This window comes from Chrysemys picta, chromosome 2 (assembly GCF_011386835.1).
Source record: "Chrysemys picta bellii isolate R12L10 chromosome 2, ASM1138683v2, whole genome shotgun sequence".
Lineage (NCBI taxonomy): Eukaryota > Metazoa > Chordata > Testudines > Emydidae > Chrysemys > Chrysemys picta.
The window spans coordinates 37059379-37079479 of NC_088792.1; the positions used below are offsets into that span (position 1 = coordinate 37059379).

The window sequence follows — 20101 nt, forward strand, 5'->3', positions numbered from 1 at the left end:
GTAATGGTCTGTCACCGTGGTGGTATAACTTAATTTATCCACCAGGTGAGAGCTGGATGTGGTGGGGTGAAGGGGTGTGTTACACTGTGATAAAAGGTTATTTAATGGTAGCCAAGATAATACAACTGGTTATAAAAAAACAGAACAGGGATGTTATTTAAATTGGAACAAACAGAACTGGATACTACCTACCTGCAATAACATCCCTCCAGCTGCCCTCTTACCTTCTTCCTGGTTCTCAGTTTATTCACAGACTCTGTTTCGCCCCATCTCTCTGTCTCCCTTGCCTGCACCATCCCCCTCTTCCCCTCCTGCTGAGGGGAGTGACCATCTCATCTCAGATTCTCAGGAGTAGCTACCTCTCCTCCATGAAAAAATTTACAGTACATTCACCCTGAACACACCCTAAATCATATATCCCCATACGGGATCCAGTCTCTTTACCATATTTATATTCCTTCCCCTTTAAATATGCTGTTCCTGTCTTGAATTTTGGACTGGCCTCTGGGATGATGATTTCTCAGAAGAAATCTATACCCAGGCTTGATCAAGGCACCTTGAGCTTTCAGTCATAACACCTCTTTCATGTCTGCCTGGACTTCTCTGACACTTTTAACGCTACCGCACTAACGCCCATCAAAATTTCCTGATGCTCACAGACATTCTCAGCCAGGTTTCTCACTTCATTTGGCTTTGTGTTTTTCACCTGAGGATCCAAAGATAAACGAGGGTTTAGTCGTGTTTGGTGGTATAGGGTTTCATTTTCACCTTGGTTCCTGCGTCCGAGCTCGGCAGTTTGGCGGCTTTCGTTTTCTTGGTACCAATGGTGCCGGAAGGTCCCGCTGTTTTGGCCATTGGCATGGCCAGTATCTTGGCCAACTCCAAAGTAGGGGATGTGGTACCCTGTTTTTTTTGCCGCCTTCTTGGCGGGCTGATCGGGAGCCCGAGCTGTGTAAGAAGGGCCCTTGTCAGAGGCTGCAGTCGGCAATTTCTGGCCAGATGGGGTGAGTACCTCAGGCTCAGACGCTGGATGGAGACACTTCTCCATGAGGAGGAGTTTAAGTTGGAAATTTCTTGCGGGCTTTCAGATTGTGACAGTGCGAGCACTTCTGTGGTATATGTGTCTCGCTGAGACAGTGGACACACAGAGTGCTCGTCTGAGAGAGTTATAAAAAGCCTGCAGGTAATGCAGCGTTTGAATCTTGGGGAGCCAAGCATGTCCCTCAGGGAGCGTACTCTCCTCATAAGGGGGATACAAATACGGAGCTGCAGTGGTGAAAATGGAAACCTACAGCCTTATGAGAAATTAAAATGTATTTTTTTTTTTGAAAAAACGAAAGGATGTGGATAAAGTACTAAAGCTAACTATTCTAACTGAAAAATAAAAGCTAAGGGAAACTATGCTACTTAGAAAGCTGTGAGGCGCTGCCAGTTGCTCCAACTGAAGCCAAAGGTGATAGTGAAGGAACTGGGGGTGGGGGAGGAGGGTTGGTCGCACAGCACCCCAGTTAACCGCCTGAAGCAGTGTGAAATGGAGGACTGTGCATGTGCGACCCAACCGGGCACTGCTACCATAAATCTCTGATTATGAACGCAGGAGCGCACAAACACCTAAAGTGGAGCACCCACAGGGACATCACTCGAAGAAGAACTCTGAAGTACCAAAATGACCTCTCTGATTGTGCTTGGCTTCATGCATCTCCCTTCGGAGCCATCTGGACACTATCAACTGTAGCAAAGTCTCACCATCCTGAGGGTGTGTCAAGTGGTAATATAGCAATCCTCGATGTAAAACCAATCTGTTTCACCTTCCACCACCATTTTTTTCCTTCAAGACTGACAATATCACATCTATCTCAGTCTTTCTCCTTGCCCTCAATAAGAGCAATGGCAACAGGACAGATGTCCACATGCTCCATCTGCGTTTTTCTCAATGCCTCAGGGGAATAACTAATGTCCTGTAATAAGATATTTCTCACCAGACAAGACAGTCCCATAATTCTTGTGTCTGAGTGCTCCCTTCACCCTTCCATCCAAAAGTTAGCCTGCTACTTCTGGTTTAATGAAGATAAAATAATTCTGTTGATCTTCTCCTTTGGGTTCATTCCATGTAGGCAATCTGGACAGTACACCTGCATTTCCATTCACTTTTCCTGGTGTGTAACAGATTTAAAAATCTAATTCAGCATGTTTTGCCAACCATCAGTTTTCCACTGCATGCAAATCTGTCTAAATACTTGAGGGGACTGTGATCTGTCTTCACAGTAAACTTCTTATAGATCAGATACTCCATGAATTTCTCCATAGCGGCCCAATTTAAATCCAGCAATTCCAACTTGAATGTCCTGTAATTCTGGTAATTTCTTTCAGACTTCCAGAGTCCTCTACTAGTGTATGCTATCACTCTTTGCACTCCCTCCTCTATCTGGCTCAATACAGCTCTAAGACACGAAAACTAGCATTGGTAGTCAGTATAAATGGCAGCTTGAAATCTGGACATGCCAGAATTGAAGCAGTCATCAGTCTTCTTTCCAACTCTTCAAAAGCCCATTGACACTCTGGTGTCCACTCAAAAGGTACTATCCTAGCCTTTCTTTCCCCACTAGCTGATGCAAAGGACAGGGGGTCTGTGAAACTTCAGTAGTTACTCATAAAACCGAGCATTTTCCTAACTTCAGTGAGACTCCATGGTCTTGGCCAATTTTCAAGTGCCTTCATCTCTGGATTAACAGCAATTCCCTGAGCCAACACCACATGTCCCAGAAATTTAACTTCGATACTGAGTAATTTAGCCAGAAACTATGCCTTCCTCTGCTCTTGTCTTGCCCCATGCAGAGTGGACACTTGCCCTGTAATTCTGGGTTCTTGCTCAGTCAACAAGGTCTACAGTGCTTTAAACTGTGCCTGTAGCCCCTCCATGATGCATCCTGTTGACTCAGAGATACCCTTCACCAGTCCAGAGATAAAGTTACCCCAATACTCAACTCTGGTCCCCTACAACAGTGTTTCCCAAACTTGGGATGCCACTTGTTTAGGGAAAGCCCCTGCCGCGTCCGCAGGTCCGGCCGATCTCGCCTCCCACTGGCTGCGGTTCACTGCTCCAGGCCAATGGGAGCTGCTGGAAGCGGCAGCCAGTACGTCCCTCGGCCCACGTGGACAGGGCAGGTAAACAAACTGGCCCGGCCCACCAGGGGCTTTCCCTACACAAGCGGCGTCCCAAGTTTGGGAAACACTGCCCTACACTAAACTGACCTAATCCTGTTTGTGATGCCAAACAGGTGTAAACAGACCTCTCGGTGTAGGATTATAGTGTTACATTTGAAATACATCTGAAGGTCACCGCATCCCAAAACCACTGATCAAGATGTAGTAACGGTCCGTTACAGTGGTGGTATAATCACTCAGCAGGTGAGAGCTGGCGGGATGTTACACCATAATAAAAGGTTATTTAATGGTAGCCGAGATAATACAACTAGTTGTCAAAAAATAACATAACGGGGATTTTATTTAAACCAGAGCAAACAGAACTGGATGCTACCTACCTACAATAACATTAAATAGATTAAGAATATATATCATAAAAATGTATAATCGTTTGGATATATTTTTATATATATGTACACACACACACACACATAGAGTAACTCACTACTGAGTGTACTTAGCTATATATAACCTCTAAATACAGAAATATATCTATATCTCGATATGCACAGGCTAGTACCTTATAGGTTGTTTTTTTTCTAGTTCAAGGCTCCCCTTTCCTCAGCTACCTCGCTGGGTGCTGTCTGACACCTCTGTCAGTTTTTGAGCCTCACATGCTGCTTGTGACTTCCTGGAGACACAGCCTTAACTCCAGTGACACTTGCAGCAGTGCAAATCATATCAGACCCACTGGATCTCAAGGCCTTTGGGCCTCCTGTTCTGGATCTCGGGAACCACATGGATCAATGATAGGAGATGACCAGAATCAATGGTCAGAAACACACCATCAGACATGGACTGACTTAACCAACCAGCTTTAAACTAAAGGGACCCTCTTCTGTGCATCTGTTTGTCGTGCTCAGTCTCAGTCTCTCCACTTACTCTTGGTTTCTCTCAGTCCTGATTTCCCTCTGTCCCCCCTCTCATCCTCTGCCTGTTTCTCTCAGTTTACTTAGACTCTGTTTCTCTCCATCTCTCTCTCTCACTGGCTCCCCCGCCTGCCTCTGTCCCTCAACCTTCTCCCTCTTCCCCTCCAGCTGGTCACTTCCCCTCCCACTGAGGGTCAGGGCCACCTCCTATAAGTTTCTCAGAGGGACGGGCTATTCCCTGTCCATAAAAATATGCATTCACTCTGAACATCTACTTCCCCCAAATCATATATCCTCACACAGGGTCAAGTCTCTTTACCTTATTTAAATAAAGTTATGCAATGTGCTTATGTGTTTGCAGAACAAGGGCCCAAATATAAGGACCAATGGGTTTTAAAAGACATTTCAGGGAAGAAACCTCTCCTATTACCACTCTCTCCTGTTCCCAAGTCCCCATGGCAGACCCCACCACTCTTTGTCAGTGCCCTCCTCCAATGGCTCCTCAGATCCAAACCTTTGTGTGTCCATGTACCCCCTTCGCAGTCTGGTATCCAGAGCCATGGATTCTGCCTTAATCCAACCCTGTTTATAGTGCCCAATCCTGAGAAACACTGAGCACCTGCAACTCCCATTGTCTTTAGTAAAAGGTGGCAAATGCACAGCACCTCTCAGAAATAGGCCTTTACAGCCTGATTCTGTGAAGAGCCTAGAATCCTCCACTGCCCTGGAAGTCAAAGAGGATTGAAAGTGCTTGGCACCTGACAGAATCACGTCTCACGGTTTGAAACCCCCAAACATTTGTCAGTCTGCATTTCTTTAGAGAAGCATTAAAACAATGACATCAGTGCAATCCAGCACATGCATGCACATACTGCTGTTTTTGACAGGTTGCATAATATAATTGTGTACTTGTCAATTTTTATTTCCTTTAGGCAAATTGCAAGTGAAGTTTGTTGAGCCCTGTCCGGGTTTGAGATTATTCTTGTTCTGACAGTTTTGCTAGAATTTTTCCTCCCACAGTTATCAAGTTGGAAGAAATCCCAGCTTTCAAATAAATATTTTAAAATATATCTTATTTTGTCCCTCATGGAGTATTCATTCATTTTAATGTTACATTTTGTACTCAGGTGGCATACTGATGAGAAATGTGCTGATTCTGTTAGACCCTTTTGTCAAGAAAGACCTTAATTTCAAGAACCATGGCTAAAGTTTAAAATGGATACAGAGCTGGAATGTCTCATGGGCTGGCTCAACATGGCATGAATTAGAGCCTAGCATGTCATAATGACCCACAGTCATCATTAGAAAGGCTATGTTTTAGTCTTGGGTATTGTTGGTAAAAGTCATGGCCCGGTCATGGGCAGTAAACAAAAATTCATGGCCTGTGACTTGTCCATGACTTTTACTATATACCCCTAACTAAACCTTGGGCGGGGGGCTGCAGGTGTTCTGGGAGGGCAGTCTAAGGGTGCTGCAAGTGCTGGGGTGTGTGTGGCCTGGGACCCCCGCTGGTGCTGGGGGGGGAGGAGAGCAGGACACAGCCTGGGACTCCCGCTGGTGCTGGGGTGGGGTCAGCAGGGCTGGCAGGCTCCCTACCCAGCTCTGCGTGTCCCTGCAGCTCTTGGGGGGAGGGAAGGTCAGAGTGGCTCCACATGCTGCTCCTGCCACAAGTGCCGGATCTGCAGCTCCCATTGGCTGGGAACTGCAGCCAATGGGAACTGTGGGGGCAGGGCCCGCAGGCATGGGCAGCGCGCGGGGAGCTCCCTGGCCCCTCCACCTAGGCGCTGCAGGGACATGCCGGTGGGAGCCAGGGAGCCCCCTACCTCAAGGTAAGCGCCACCCCACACTCCAATTCCGTGTCCCTAGCCCCCTCCCACACACCTAAACTGCTGCTGCTGGCCCAGGAGCTGCTTGGCTCAGGCAGCCCCTGAGCGAGCACCGGCCACTGCAGAAGTCACGGAGATCATGGAAAGTCACGGAATCTGTGCCTTCCATGACCTCCATTATTGACACGCAGCCTTAATCATTAGTACTGACTGACAAAAACGTGATGCCGGGTAGCCAAAATGCATTGCCACTATTCTCACTCACTCCACCTCCTAACAGACATTTATTCAGTCTGTAATTTAAAAAACAACCTGACTCAACTGGACTTGGAAAAATATGAATGTCTATGAGAATAAGATTTTTTAAACAACACTGTAAAGTTTATTAGGCTTAAACCCATAAAAATCGATCATTTTTCCTGTGTCTTAAAAGAACAGTGTTCAGTAGTTTAGGATTAAAATTTAGGTTTTGTTTGAAAACATCTAAGTAAATAAAGGGGCAAGGGTACGTATTTACAAAACATATTAATAGAAATATTTTCATGTACTTTTAAAATTTAAATGAAAAGAAGCTTTTAAAAATGTAAATATTCTCTTGCAGTGCTAGAAATACAAATAAAACCAACAGCATCATGCTGCTGTACAGGAAACAGGATGTAAAATGGACTATGGCCCGGATGCACTAGAGCACACTTTTAGTTTAGTTTTAGGGTTTTTTTTATTTTTTTTTTGTTCCTTAGCATTTGTGAAACTGGTTTTAAAGAAAAATATTGGAGGGATTGATAACAATAGAGTACTATATTACCATAACAATAAGTTGTACAAGAAGAATTAATTTACGCTTGGGCAATTTTAGGACTAATTTTTAGTATACCTTTAAATAAAATATATGCAATTAATATTTCCTAAAATAAGAAATCTGAAGTGACAGATTCAGGGGATAACAAAGTATTTCCATCTATTTCTTTAGCAGATTGATCCCAAGTGTTGTGGCAAATCTGAGTCACATGTGTAGTTGTATACACTTCTACCCCACTTGCAGGATGAGAAAAAGCCTTATTTCACATCTCTAAATCACTGCTCTACAGCCAAAATGCTTCTGAAATAAATGTAGTCAAACTTTACTAATTCTGGGTCACTGAGAATGAAAATGATGCTTAAAGTTGTTGATTGGCTCTAGTTTTCAAGATATGCTATTGGGTCAGTATATACGACCCTTGACTTGGGAATGGCGGAGGATAAGTGAGTTATACAGGGAAGGGATCTCAATTTAAACCAGAAATGACTAAAATACATCTTTGACTGGATCTATGAATAAATCTATGACTGGGTTTGGACAGGACTTGCTTTTTAGGCAAAACAATGAATGATGCAATCTGAAGCTGGTATTGCGTCATACATGATATGAATTGCATCATGTTATTCCTAGAAGTCATGGATGATGCAATCATAACGAAGCTTACATCACTCTGCTGAACAAATTGCCCTATATCAGCTCTAGAAATCATACAGTGTCATGCTCTCTTATTTGTCAGTGTTTGATTTTGCAAAGGGACACATTTCTGTTTAGCCAAAGTGAGCAGAGATGCCTCGTACTTGTGTGAACAGTGCAGATAACTTCTGCTATGTTTGTGGTGAAGTGACTTTTGCATCACAAAAGCGCAGTATAACAACTATGGTTAAGAAAACCTATCACCTTTATTTTGGCTGCAAAATTGGAGATCAGGTCAAGAGGTGGGCCCCACACATATGCTGCAACACTTGTGCAACAAATCTTCGCCCGTGGTTGAACAGGAAAAGGAAATCTATGCCTTTTGCAGTGCCAATGATTTGGAGAGAGCCAACATATCATACCAGCAATTGTTACTTCTGCATGGTGCCTCCAGTTGGGAAAGGTGTGTCAAAGAAGAAAAAGTGGACTGTGCATTATCCAAACATTCCATCAGCTATACGCCCAGTACCCCACGGAGAAGGACTGCCGGTTCCTGATGCACCAGAATCATTCTCACTTGAGTCAGACGAGGAAGAGAAAGAGGATGAAACTTCTGGTCCTGAACCATCAATGTCACAGGACCCACATTTTCTCCCATCCCCCTCCTCTGAACCACACCTCATAACACAAGGTGAACTGAATGACCTCCTCAGGGATTTGGAACTACCCAAGAGTACGGCAGAGCTCTTGGGCTCCAGACTACAGCAGTGGAATCTCCGGGCAGGTGATGTTAGGGTTTCCATGTTCCGTGACCGTCAAAAGGATCTTGTCCCATCTTCTTCATGGAAGGTGATCTTGTAGCCTGCAACAACATTGATGGTGTGATGGCAGCCCTCAATATCGTTCACAATCCAGATGAGTGGAGACTGTTCATTGAGTCATCGAAGACGAGTCTTAAAGCTGTTTTACTGCATAATGGCAATGTTTTGCCATCAATTCCAGTTGGTCATGCAGTCCATATGAAGGAAACCTATGACAACATGAAACAACTTTTGAGATGCATAAACTATGACCAACATCAGTGGCAGCTTTGTGATGATTTGAAGGTTGTTGCTCTCTTGCTTGGTCTGCAGACTGGATACACAAAGTACTGCTGTTTTCTCTGCGAATGGGATAGTCGTGCAAGAGATTCCCACTACATCAAGAAAGATTGGCCACTCCGACTGTCATTGGCGCCTGGGAGGAAAAGTGTTCAGCATCCACCACTTGTTGAATCAAGGAAGATTTTGTTACCACCCTTACACATCAAGCTGGGTCTGATGAAGAACTTTGTCAAGGCCATTGACAAAACACAAGCAGCTTTCAAGTACCTCCGTGGAAAATTTCCAAGGTTAAGCGAAGCTAAGATAAAGGAAGGTGTCTTTGTTGGTCCTCAGATTCGTGAACTTCTTCGACATGATGCATTTGACCATGCACTGTGTGGCAAGGAAAAGACGTCATGGAAAGCCTTCCAGTTAGTGGCAATAAATTTTCTCGGAAACAACAAGGCAGACAACTACAGGTTGTTGGTGGAAAACCTCCTCAAGGCATACAAAAGCCTTGGTTGCAACATGTCACTAAAGCTACAATTTTTGCACTCTCATCTAGATTTTTTTCCACCGAACTCCGGAGCAGTGAGCGACGAGCGATTTCACCAGAACATTGCAACAATGGAGAAACGCTATCAGGGCAAATGGAGCCCATCAATGCTTGCAGACTATTGCTGGACAGTGACAAGAGATGCTCCATTTAATGAATACAGGAGACAAGCCAAGAAGCGCCGAGTAGACACTGAATAGGACTAAACTATGTACAGAATAGTTTTTTGCCTTTTGTTTCATAATACATTTTATTTAGATAACCCTTTTGCTGATTTTTAAAGTGTTACATAAACAGGACAGGTGAAATATTATCATGTAAAGCAACCATAAACACATGAAAAGACCTAGGTTTACAATTTATGATTAAAACTCTACTATCTACACAATATACATAGACATAAAATGTAAAAATTGAAATATCTTAGAAACAGTAGCCAATCAGTTGTTTTAATTGTCATATTTGAATTCAGCACATCAAAATACATAATAAATAGCACATTTTATCTCTGAAGCAGACGACTTCTCAAAAATTGTAGACCAGTGTTATAATACCTTAAAGGTGCTTCAGTCTCAAATCTAAATACTCTAAATTATTTCATATCATGTCACTTCACTTCCATCTTTTGCCTGTTTTTTGCCTATCTAGACACCTGTGATGTATGAAAGACAAGTTGATATTGTCAGAATAAATGCAATGCAGCTCTCTCTACTTTAGCATGGGTTTGAGGGGATGGCCCATTATAACACATGTGGAATGAGAAATGAATTAGCATATTCTGTTGGAATTTGTGATGGCTTTTGAGAGCCCACTGCCTGAACCTGGTGGACTGCACATCGCAGATGGTCTAAGTGTTAAATTATCCATTGTTAAATTTTCATAAGAAGATTCTCTCTACCATAAAACTTGTGACCATAGGGCAGAGCCACTCTTTAAATAATGGCTGAGGCAGATTTATCTATTGCCAACCAACAAGGGTGATATTTTCTACTTTGGCCTATGGAGAAGAAAGCACTGAACAGAATGTCTGTGTGCAGCAGAGAACAGCCCATGATGTTGAGAAAAAGGTTTTAATTGCTTTTTATCTAGCTCAGAGGCCCCAATTCATTACTGGAATGGATGATTTCTGATATATCTTGAAATGACTGGCCTGTGTGCATGTGTCAGATCTCTGAATGGCCAAATCAGGTTATTGCTAAGCACACTCAGTGAATGCTAAATGCACTGTAAGTCAGTAATAAGACATACAGGGTTCCCACAGTATTATATCCCTACAAAGTTCCAATGTACTCTACATACATATAGTAAATTACATTTTCTAATAAATCTAAGCCAAGCTGATGGTCTGAGGATTCACTAGACAGCATTGACATATGGGCAGAACCGGATTCTCCATATGTATAGTAAAAACATATAAGCATATGAGTATGTGCTTAAAAACAGGTTTTAAACAAGATCTCATTGGTGGGGTGGAACTTTCAGGCTCTCCCTTCAAAGTGTCCTGCATCAGACCAACCTGTCCCTTCCAGCTGAGGTGGATGAAGCTCCCTCTGGAGTCAGTCTCCTGGCTTTGGCCAGAGTGGGCCACTGAGGAGTGATGTGAGACACGCTCTCTCCTATCCCCAAATTTGTGTGCTGCCCTTTTTAGCACTGCTAGTGCCCGCTGGCTTGGAGAGCCCTTTTTAGTTCGGTCTTCTATTTTTCTTTTTAATTTGTTCTGTTTGTCAGATATCAAAACACTCTTGACAGAAATTGCCTTGGATCACTGAGGAATAAATAAACCCTTGTGATCAGTTTATGAGCTCTCTCTGTGATGTATGGTGCAGCCTTTGGTTTATGTCATTCTGCATGTAGGGAAATGAGATCCTACAGAAAATAAGCAACATTTCAGTTTATTACCATTGAGAAACATGCCTTCCTCAGCAATCTGCATGCAAGTTATGCTGTCTTCCAACATCAGTCTACCTGCCCTATGGCATTATTCTTCAAAAAACTAGTTTCTACTCTGCCATCCACCTGTTGGGAAGAGAGGCTCCCTAAGAAAAGTAAAATCTATTGCAAAACCAATTCTAGTTTAAAATTAATTTTGTGGAAAAATTGGGCTAAATTCAACCTTCAGGTGTGGAGGAATTCAAATTGCGGTAACAGGAGGAGCAGCTTCCCCTGAGAAGAGCCCCTCCTGGGGTGAAGGATGGAATTGCTGTTGATTGTGCCTCAACTCAAATCTGAAGGCACCTTCCTGGAAAAAGTAAGGTAGTTCAATCACCATGTCCATTCAAATCCCTATTCTCTTTACAAAGGCTGCCATAAAAGATTCCAGCGGTAGTGTGAATACCATCCCTTTTCACTAAGAATTGGGCCACCACCAATCAGCCATCAGATATTAATCATTTTTGGTTATTACAAATTGGGCAGGATTTGAACATGTAAGATACAGACGAAGGTCTCTGTATCTCATGTCTAAAATTAAGGTCCCATCTTGTAAACACTCATCACTTAGTGCAGTGTTTACTACCACGTAGTAAGAATAATACTTGGTAATATGTATTTGCAGTATTGGGCTGAGATTGTTAATGGACTCTTCAGGGTAGGGTCCACATCTGTCTGTCTGTAAAGTGTCTAGCATGCTTTTGGAGGCTGCAATGATACTCTCACTATCAATTCCCTGTGCCGTCCAGTACTCCACACTGAACTAATCTGAAAAGAATAAACTGGCAGTGTCGCAGAGAAGTGCCTGTCCTGTAGCACTACCTGCTGGCTGAGAGTGGCGCTGCTGGTGCTCCTTGTCTCCCTTCTTCCCCAAGGCGGGTCTCCTTGGCTCTCCACACACCAGTCTGTGCTGGAGAGGTGGTTTAGCCCTCTAGCCAAATCACAATCAAACCTAACGCAGGGTAGCAAAAGTCCAACAAACAGAGAGGTTGTTTTGCCCTTTGGGGGCTTTCCTTCACTCTGATTTCTGTGCTACCTTTAAGAGTATTTCTGGTTCTGGGATAGAGCATTCAGCCCCCAAAGTGGTATCCCTAGAGTACAGTTCTCAACCCCTTCTGGGATATGTTCCTTATGTCCTTCCCTGCTCCGGTATAGAGCACTGAGGCCTCGGGCTGGTTCCCCTGAAGTACCCCGCCTCCTGCAGACCCTGGATGAGAGCCATCCACTCTCAGTGGTACCACTTTCCAAACTGAGCTTTATCAGCCCTCTTATAACGCCCAGGTGTCGATTAACTACCAAGTGACCCTCCTTCATCCCACCCCCTCAGACTGGGAAGCAGCTAATAAATTATGGCACAGATGCGGCTGGCTCCCATCTCCCCTTAAACGATCTGGTCTCCTTATGACAGGCAGTAACAATAACGTGCTACAAATATCCATATTTTGTTAACCCCAAAACACTCTAAAGACAAATTTTTATATGCAGAGAACATGATGCCAAAGTTACAAGAGCAGAGCACTGAAGGATCGTGGAAAATATTTTACCTAGTGATCTCTCCTTTGTTTGGTTCGCTGACCTCACCACTGGAAGGCTTGCTCGTGTACGGCTGCCTCTGGAAAAAGGAGTTGGAGAATCTCCCTCAGACATGGCTTCTAAAGAATCAGCAGATGCTTCGGATAGATGTTCTGCCTGGTCTCCCAAATTGGGCTGTGGGCTTTGAGACAGCTTTGGGCTCCTTGTCTGTAAAAATAAAATAAATATATCATTATTATATTGCAAATGACACTAGGAACATCAAGATCCAACTGTCTGGGGAAAAAAACAATGAAAAATGGTTCATTCAGCCTTAAATGCAGCATTCTACAAGGCCTTGTGTGCTCAAGGTGACTTCTATGTAAGTTATTTAAAAATATACTGTCCCTGGATAGTCCATTAAGATTTTTATTGCTGTACATCTACCGTACAAATTTCATTTCTAACAATGACCTGAGGCTGACATATTATAGGGTGGATATATGGCAATTCCATTCCCTGTTGCTCAGACAACTGTTAACATTGACATCAAAGGTGCACCACACACACACACACACACAAACACACAGCCTCAACCTGCAGGATTAGAAATTCATCCAATAGGTTTTCTTAAATCTGCTCTCAAAACCAGTGAGTGAGTTCTATAAAGAGGAAACTGGCAGCTGAGTGCATAGAAGTATTTACATTTTTGACAACTGAAATGCTATTATTAATCATTAAAATCTCTAAAATGTTGCACTTATCTTGAGGAGTCTGTTGACAAAAATGTCCTGAAAATAAATTTAGCAGTAAAGCTATCAGCTCTCAGTATCAGAATTGCTGCTACATATGCTGTGGAGAGTAAGGGTTAGCAAGGCCACAATAGCAGTCTAAAATTTTTATCCAACATACTAAAAAATTATGAGCTAAACTCTGCTTTCATTTGTATCAGCATAAATGTGGAAAAACTCCACTGATTAACTGAGTTACTTGTGATTTCCAGTGCATAACAGCAAACACAATTCAGCTGCATAGAATTAACTGTAACTTCCATTAACTGCTAGATACTGTATGTTAAAGATAAGTCTACCTAACCATCTCTGGTATTCCCAATCCAGGTTTTTATATTAACTCCTATTATTGGAATTTCTGGCTAACAAAAACACACTCAGTAGGAGAGGCAATGTCCTGAACATTTTCATTGTTGACTTCAAAAAGGGCTTTGTGTTTTGTGAAGGAACATATTAATACATTTTACAACTTATAAGGGAAGTTGCATTGATAAACGTACAAGGGTTCCATTTTCTCTGTTGCAGAGAACAACAAACTTCTGCCACTATAACTCAGACTGAACTTGGTAGGGCAGTAATTTTCCATAATTTCTCAAGCAAATTCTACATCCAAAATAAATAGTATACCTACCCTAAGTACAGCAATGCAAAGCAAGGAAGTTTTTTCCCCCCAGAACTACAGTGGAAATATAAACTTTTTAAAAATATAAATTTATAAACTTGTCAGTTTATATTCCCAGGCATAAAATGTCATATATTATATCCCTCTTTCTTTCCTCTCTCATTTAAAGGTCAGATACCTATATTAAAAATACCCTATAGTTAGGCTAAAAATAATTCCCATATTGGGTTTGAAAAATCAGTCAAATTAAAGACAAGTCCAAAAAAAGAAAAGAAAAGAAAAGGCCAAGACAACACATTTTGCTGATATGTGGCTCTTTCAGCAGTTTCTAGTGTGAGATGGAGAGAGCTTGTTGCAGCAATGTCATAGATCATGTAATACTGCGCATGTGACCTTGAAGGTAAGCAACAACTCTTAACTTTTATGAGGTTTTCATTAGACTTCTCTACATCCCAGCCTTCTCTGCTGCCAGCTTGTCCAGTTGCTCACATACTATAATAAGTTAGAGATATCTAATGAGAAAGCTAAACTCTCTGGAGCTCTGCACTTATGAAATGTTAGCTATTATCCAATGTCTTGCAGTGAAATGATTTTGAAGCATTGAGTTTTTCGAGGAATTAAAGCTAACAACATTTACCTCTAGCAAACCAAGGCATGCTTTGAAGTATCTCTGAAATGATCAGCTCTAGTCTACAAGGTTGTAAACACAGAGACTGGTGCATGTACAATACTGCCTGAGAGTTTACAGAAGTGACAAGTGACCTGCAAACATGAAGGATTTCAAGAAGTCAGTACTTCTTTCATTCAGTTATCTGAAATGTGGCTTGGCAACCATCATTGCTAAAATATTTTAATTACATAGGTATGCTTGTTAGACAGTGTTACCAATTAAAGTCACTAACTTAACTCATTGAACAATAAAGGGAACTAAAGCACATTATGAAGCTCAGTTTCCTGTTCTGTTAATAGAAAAACCATAAGGAAAATATAAAGCAAGGTGCAATATAAATGAATCAAGATAATCCGGTAGAAACACTTCATGGTTTAAGTTTGCTTTTTGGAAAAAATGATTTTGATAAACTAATTTTGCTTCATGTTTCCTCCTGTTACATTTGGTTGCATTGCTCTTAAGACAAGCAGGATGACGAAGTTGTATCTGTGCATTTACCAATATCTGCTAAGTTACATTAGGGTTACCATTCGTCCGGATTCTCCCGGACATGTCCGGCTTTTTGAGTTTAAAAATAGCGTCCGGGGGGAATTTGTAAATGTCCGGATTTCTCCCCCCGCATGCAGAGCGCGGCACGGTTGACAGGGCAGCCTGCCAGATCGAGTCACTCGCACGGGGCTCCGGCAGCCAGAGCCCCTCCTCCACTTTCCCCCTCCTCTCCCCTGAAGCTTCAGATCACTCCCCTCTCCCCCTCCCTGCATTCGGAGATCGCCGGCCATTCGCATCGGGCCTCCAGCAGTCTGGAGCTCCTCCCCCTGCTCCTCCTCCCCTGCTGTCCAGCGTGCCGCTCCACAGCACTCTGCGAGGGTGGAAACCGGGCTATGCGCTCCATGGGGGAGCGCGGCAGTGTGTCAGGCTCCGCGTGGAACCCAACACGCTGTTCTGAGTGGCACGGTAAGGGGGCCAGGGGGTCAGAGAAGGGGCGGGGGGTTCTGGAGGGGGCAGTCAAGAGACAGGGAGTAGGGGGAGGGTTAGATGGGTCAGGAGTTCGGGGGGGGCTGTCAGGGGGCAGGGGGGTGGATAAGGTTTTGGGCAGTCAGGGAACAGGTCGGGGGTAGGGTCTTAGGGGGGCAGTTAGGATGGGGGGTCTCAGGAGGGGGCAGTCAGGGGACAAGGAGCGGGGGGGCGTTGGGGGTTCTGAGGGGGCAGTCAGGGGGCGGGGAGTGGGAGGGGCTAGGGCGGGGCTCCCACTGTCCTCTTTTTTGATTGTTGAAATATGGTAACCCTAGTTACATTCTTGTTTTGAGCAATTCTTTAGCATTTAATATAAAACGACTCAGATCCCCCTCAGGATTAATGCCAACTTCACAGTGACTCACACACAGTGGCTAGCATTGCTTAATCAAATCACTGCAATGCTAAGAGGCTTACCAAAGACTAATTAAGCAAGGGTGACTCATACAGTAGATTCTGTAAAAACATGAAGCCTGATTCTCCTTTTACATGCACTAAAGTAAATCTGGAGGGGCTCCACGGAGGTCAATGGAGTTACACAAATGTAAAACCAGTGGCAGTGAGAAATGAATCAGGCCCATAATGTACAGCTATATGCCCTGTAGAAAGTCTCAAGCCATCTGTGGTGCTCGACTAATGTAATATTTTTAATTTTAAACATATAAAAAGAACTATCACCGAGAAATGGTGGCCATCCAATTAGTTGAGATATCAATGCATATAAGGACTGGGGTGCAGTTTTCTTTTTGCCAATGATGAGCAACAGATTGGATGTTACAGTGACAGTCAGAGCAAGTTTCTGGACATATCAGGTATCTGAATTGCTTCCTAGAAAAATTGCCCTCCCCAAGGGAAAAAGAAAAAAAAAATGACAATCCATGTCTATGGAACCATAAACTACTAGAACCATTGTGAAGATAGCTGGGGAAGGCAGTGGGGAACTGGCAGTAGTATTTCAGTGCAGGTGTCATCAGTAGGCATGTTCATAGAATCACAGAACTGGAAGGTACCTCGAGAGGTCATCTAAGCCAGTCCCTGGCACTCAAGGCAGGACTAAGTATTATCTAGACCATCCCTGACAGGTGTTTCTGGAATCTCCATCACTGGGGATTTTTAAGAGCAGATTGGACAACCTCCCTAGGCAATTTATTCCAGTGCTTAACCACTCTGACAGTTAGGAAGTTTTTCCTAATGTCCAACCTAAACCGCCCTTGCTGCAATTTAAGCCCATTGCTTCTTGTCGTATCCTCAGAGGTTAAGAACAACAATTTTTCTCCCTCCTCCTTGTAACAACCTTTTATGTACACCTCTACTCCGATATAACGCAACCCGATATAACGCAAATTTGGATATAACGCAGTAAAGCAGTGCTCCGGGGGGCGGGGCTGCGCACTCCGGCGGATCAAAGCAAGTTCGATATAACGCGGTTTCATCGAGGACAGCGTTATATTGAGGTAGAGGTCTACTTGAAAACTGTTATGTCCCCTGTCAGTCTTCTCTTCTCCAGACTAAACAAACCCAATTTTTTCAATCTTCCCTCATAGGTCATATTTTTTAGACCTTTAATCATTTTTGTTGCTCTTCTCTGGACTTTCTCCAATTTGTCCACATCTTTCCTGAAATGTGGCGCCCAGAACTGGATACAATACTGCAGTTGAGGCCTAATCAGCGCAGAGTAGAGCGGAAGAATTATTTCTCATGTTTTGCTTACAATACTCCTGCTAATACATCCCAGAACGTTGTATGCTTTTTTTTCAACAGCGTTACACTGTTGACTTATACTTAGCTTGTGATCCACTATGACCCCTAGAACCCTTTCCGCAGTACTCCTTCCTAGGCAGTCATTTCCCATTTTGTGTGTGTGACTGATTGTTCCTTCCTAAGTGGAGTACTTTGCATTTGTCCCTACTGAATTTCATCCTATTTACTTCAGACCATTTCTCCAGTTTGTCCAGATCATTTTGAATTTTAATCCTATCCTCCAAGGCCTTGCAACTCCTCCCAGTTTGGTATCGTCCGCAAACTTTACAAGTGTACTCTTTATGCCATTATCTAAATCATCGATGAAGATATTGAACAGAATCGGACCCAGAACCGATCTCTGAGTGCGTTATGCCCTTCCAGCATGACTGTGAACCACTGATAACTACTCTCTGGGAACAATTTTCCAACCAGTTATGCACCCACCTTATAGTAGCTCCATCTAGATTGTATTTTCCTTGTTTGTTTATGAGAAGGTCATGCGAGACAGTATCAAAAGCCTTACTAAAGTCAAGATATATCACATCGACTGCTTCACCCCATCCACAAGGCTTGTTACCCTGTCAAAGAAAGCTATCAGGTTGGTTTGACATGATTTGTTCTTGACAAATCCATGCTGAAGAAAGGTAAGCATATAGTAACTGAGATGACAGAGAAATATGTATAGAAATGACACTACATAGGTTTCTGATTGCAACCCCCCACTGCAAGTCGTTAATGTATTTAAAAGTTACCTAAATACTTAAGGCAGTATATAAGAATGGAGAATAGTCCTTTAAATAGCTTGTGAGCCCTCTAGCGGAGATCATTGTGTTCTAGGTTTTAGAAGTTTCCAGAGCCCAACCAGAACAGTGTGCCTATATAGCTAAGCCTTACATATTATGTATATTCAGTAAAAATGCTTATATTTGGAGCTATGTCCATGTGGTTCCTATAGTTTATATTTTTTGTGTAAAAGAGCAAAAGGAATAACATTTAATGTAGGAGAAAAGGTTAGACTTGCTTCACAAAGGAGTCCTGGAGCCTAGGAGGAAGTGTGTGTGTGTGTGTGTGTGTGTGTGTGTGTGTGTGTGTGTGTGTGTGTGTATTACGTACACACACAGGAACTGCCTAGTAACTTGTAAACTGCTTTTGGACATGTGCACACAAAAACAAGGAAACACCACCATTATCTAGCCAGACCCTTGGGACTCAGTAATGCTATGACACAGAGAAAGGACACCTATAATTGGCCAATAGGGCTGGTATTCTTCCTCAAACCCAGGACTTGTTAGAGAGCAAATATCTTCAATCCACGTTGGGCTTTTCTCTCCCATAAATGTAAATTAACGAAGTTCCATTTTACATTTGTTTGCTGCAGTATGCTTGATTTTTCACTCAGTTGGGATTTTTTGGCACATTCTCCAAATTGTTCTCCAAACAGGTCTCCCAGCATTAGTGCTGCTTAAATGGGTTCAGATGTAATATATAGATGCAGAAAAGAAAAGTCAATATAAATGATGAGGGATTCCTCTCCTACTTCTCAGTAATACTTTGAAAATACTACTTTGTTTATATTTTCTTAGTGACTATGGGCAATGTGTTCAGGAAGTGAAAATGATACCATCCAAGATGTTTCTCTTCTGACTGGTCTTGGGATTTATGCAAAAAGATAAAATTGTGGTTGAAGATCTCCTGATTTGTGGTCTGTAAGCAAATGTCTTACTAAAGGAAATAACCTTAAAATAGTCATGTTCATCCCTTCATTTCAAGGGAGAAGGTTATGAAAGAGTACAGGACCCATCTGGGTTTAATAGGAGAAAACCGAGATATTGTCAAATATGGATCAGTGAAGTCAAGGGAGGTGCTTAAATAAGGAAGGTGAAGTGCTGTAGGGGATGCCAAGTAGAGACACATATTTAGTAACCTATTGAATACAAACTACTCTCCTTGCTTTCAATGCTTTACACAAGCTGGCTCACCTACCTATCTGCTTTTATTTCTCTCCACTAACCTTCTCATCTCATTTCACCATCCAAGTTACATAACTGTCTCTTTTACAACTTCCTTCCACTCTCATATGCAGTTGTTTTCCATGCTACTCCATAAACCTGGAAACCTCTTCCTTCATTTCCTCTTTCACATCCTTTCTGAAAACATGCCTTCAAGGAGATCCACAAACCCTGCACACTTCCCCCATTACCCTTATCCAGATGAAAAAGAGCTAAAAAGCCCCAACCCCCCTCCCTCCCCACAAAACACACACAAGAAATGCTTAACTTTATTCCTCGACCACTCTGCCCTTTATTGCTCCCCTCCTCACAACCTTTGCTTAGATTTTGTCTCCTAAGACTGTGCTCTCATATGTTTCTGTACCGTGTCTGGCCCACAGTTAATGCTATACAAATAGTAAATAAAGGTATCAATACATAATAAAGAGATAGTAGACACTGTGTGATGTAATTTTACCCAGTTACATGCTCTAAGGAACACCCTAAGCACAGTCAAAAACACTTTCTCTAGCTTTCTTTTGAGGCTTCAAGAATGGGAGAAAAGAGGGAGGAAAAAAAACCCCAACCTCTTTTTTTGACCCTTGTCAATACTCTATTTCTCCTGTGGTTGTTGCGAAAAAATAGCTACCTGGATGTGAAACAGACTTTAGAGGTACACATAACACATGTACAATGAGCTCACTAAACTGCAAATACTGTAACTGAATCTGAGCTCTGCTCCGTCCCTTAGTAACCTGTTCATTTATTTAACTATCCTGGTAGTTAGCAAGTTTTTCCTTCATCTAACGTAAATCTCCCTTGCTGCAGATTAAGTCACATACTTCTTACCCTACTTTCAATGG

At 42.8% G+C, this 20101-nt stretch overlaps 1 protein-coding gene across 36 annotated transcripts in view; it reads right to left on the bottom strand.

The window, feature by feature from the left end:
• The window catches only part of KIAA1217 (KIAA1217 ortholog), a 517243-nt gene that overhangs the window by 107657 nt on the left and 389485 nt on the right, over positions 1-20101 (bottom strand). For all 36 annotated transcript variants that reach the window (XR_256476.4, XR_256475.4, XR_010599123.1 and 33 more), the window contains one exon: positions 12443-12638. Coding sequence is in view for 33 of the 36 variants with exons in the window: in XM_008162848.4 (XP_008161070.2) it covers positions 12443-12638 (196 nt within the window). In the remaining 3 variants the exon portion in view is untranslated. The remainder of the gene's footprint in view (positions 1-12442; positions 12639-20101) is intronic.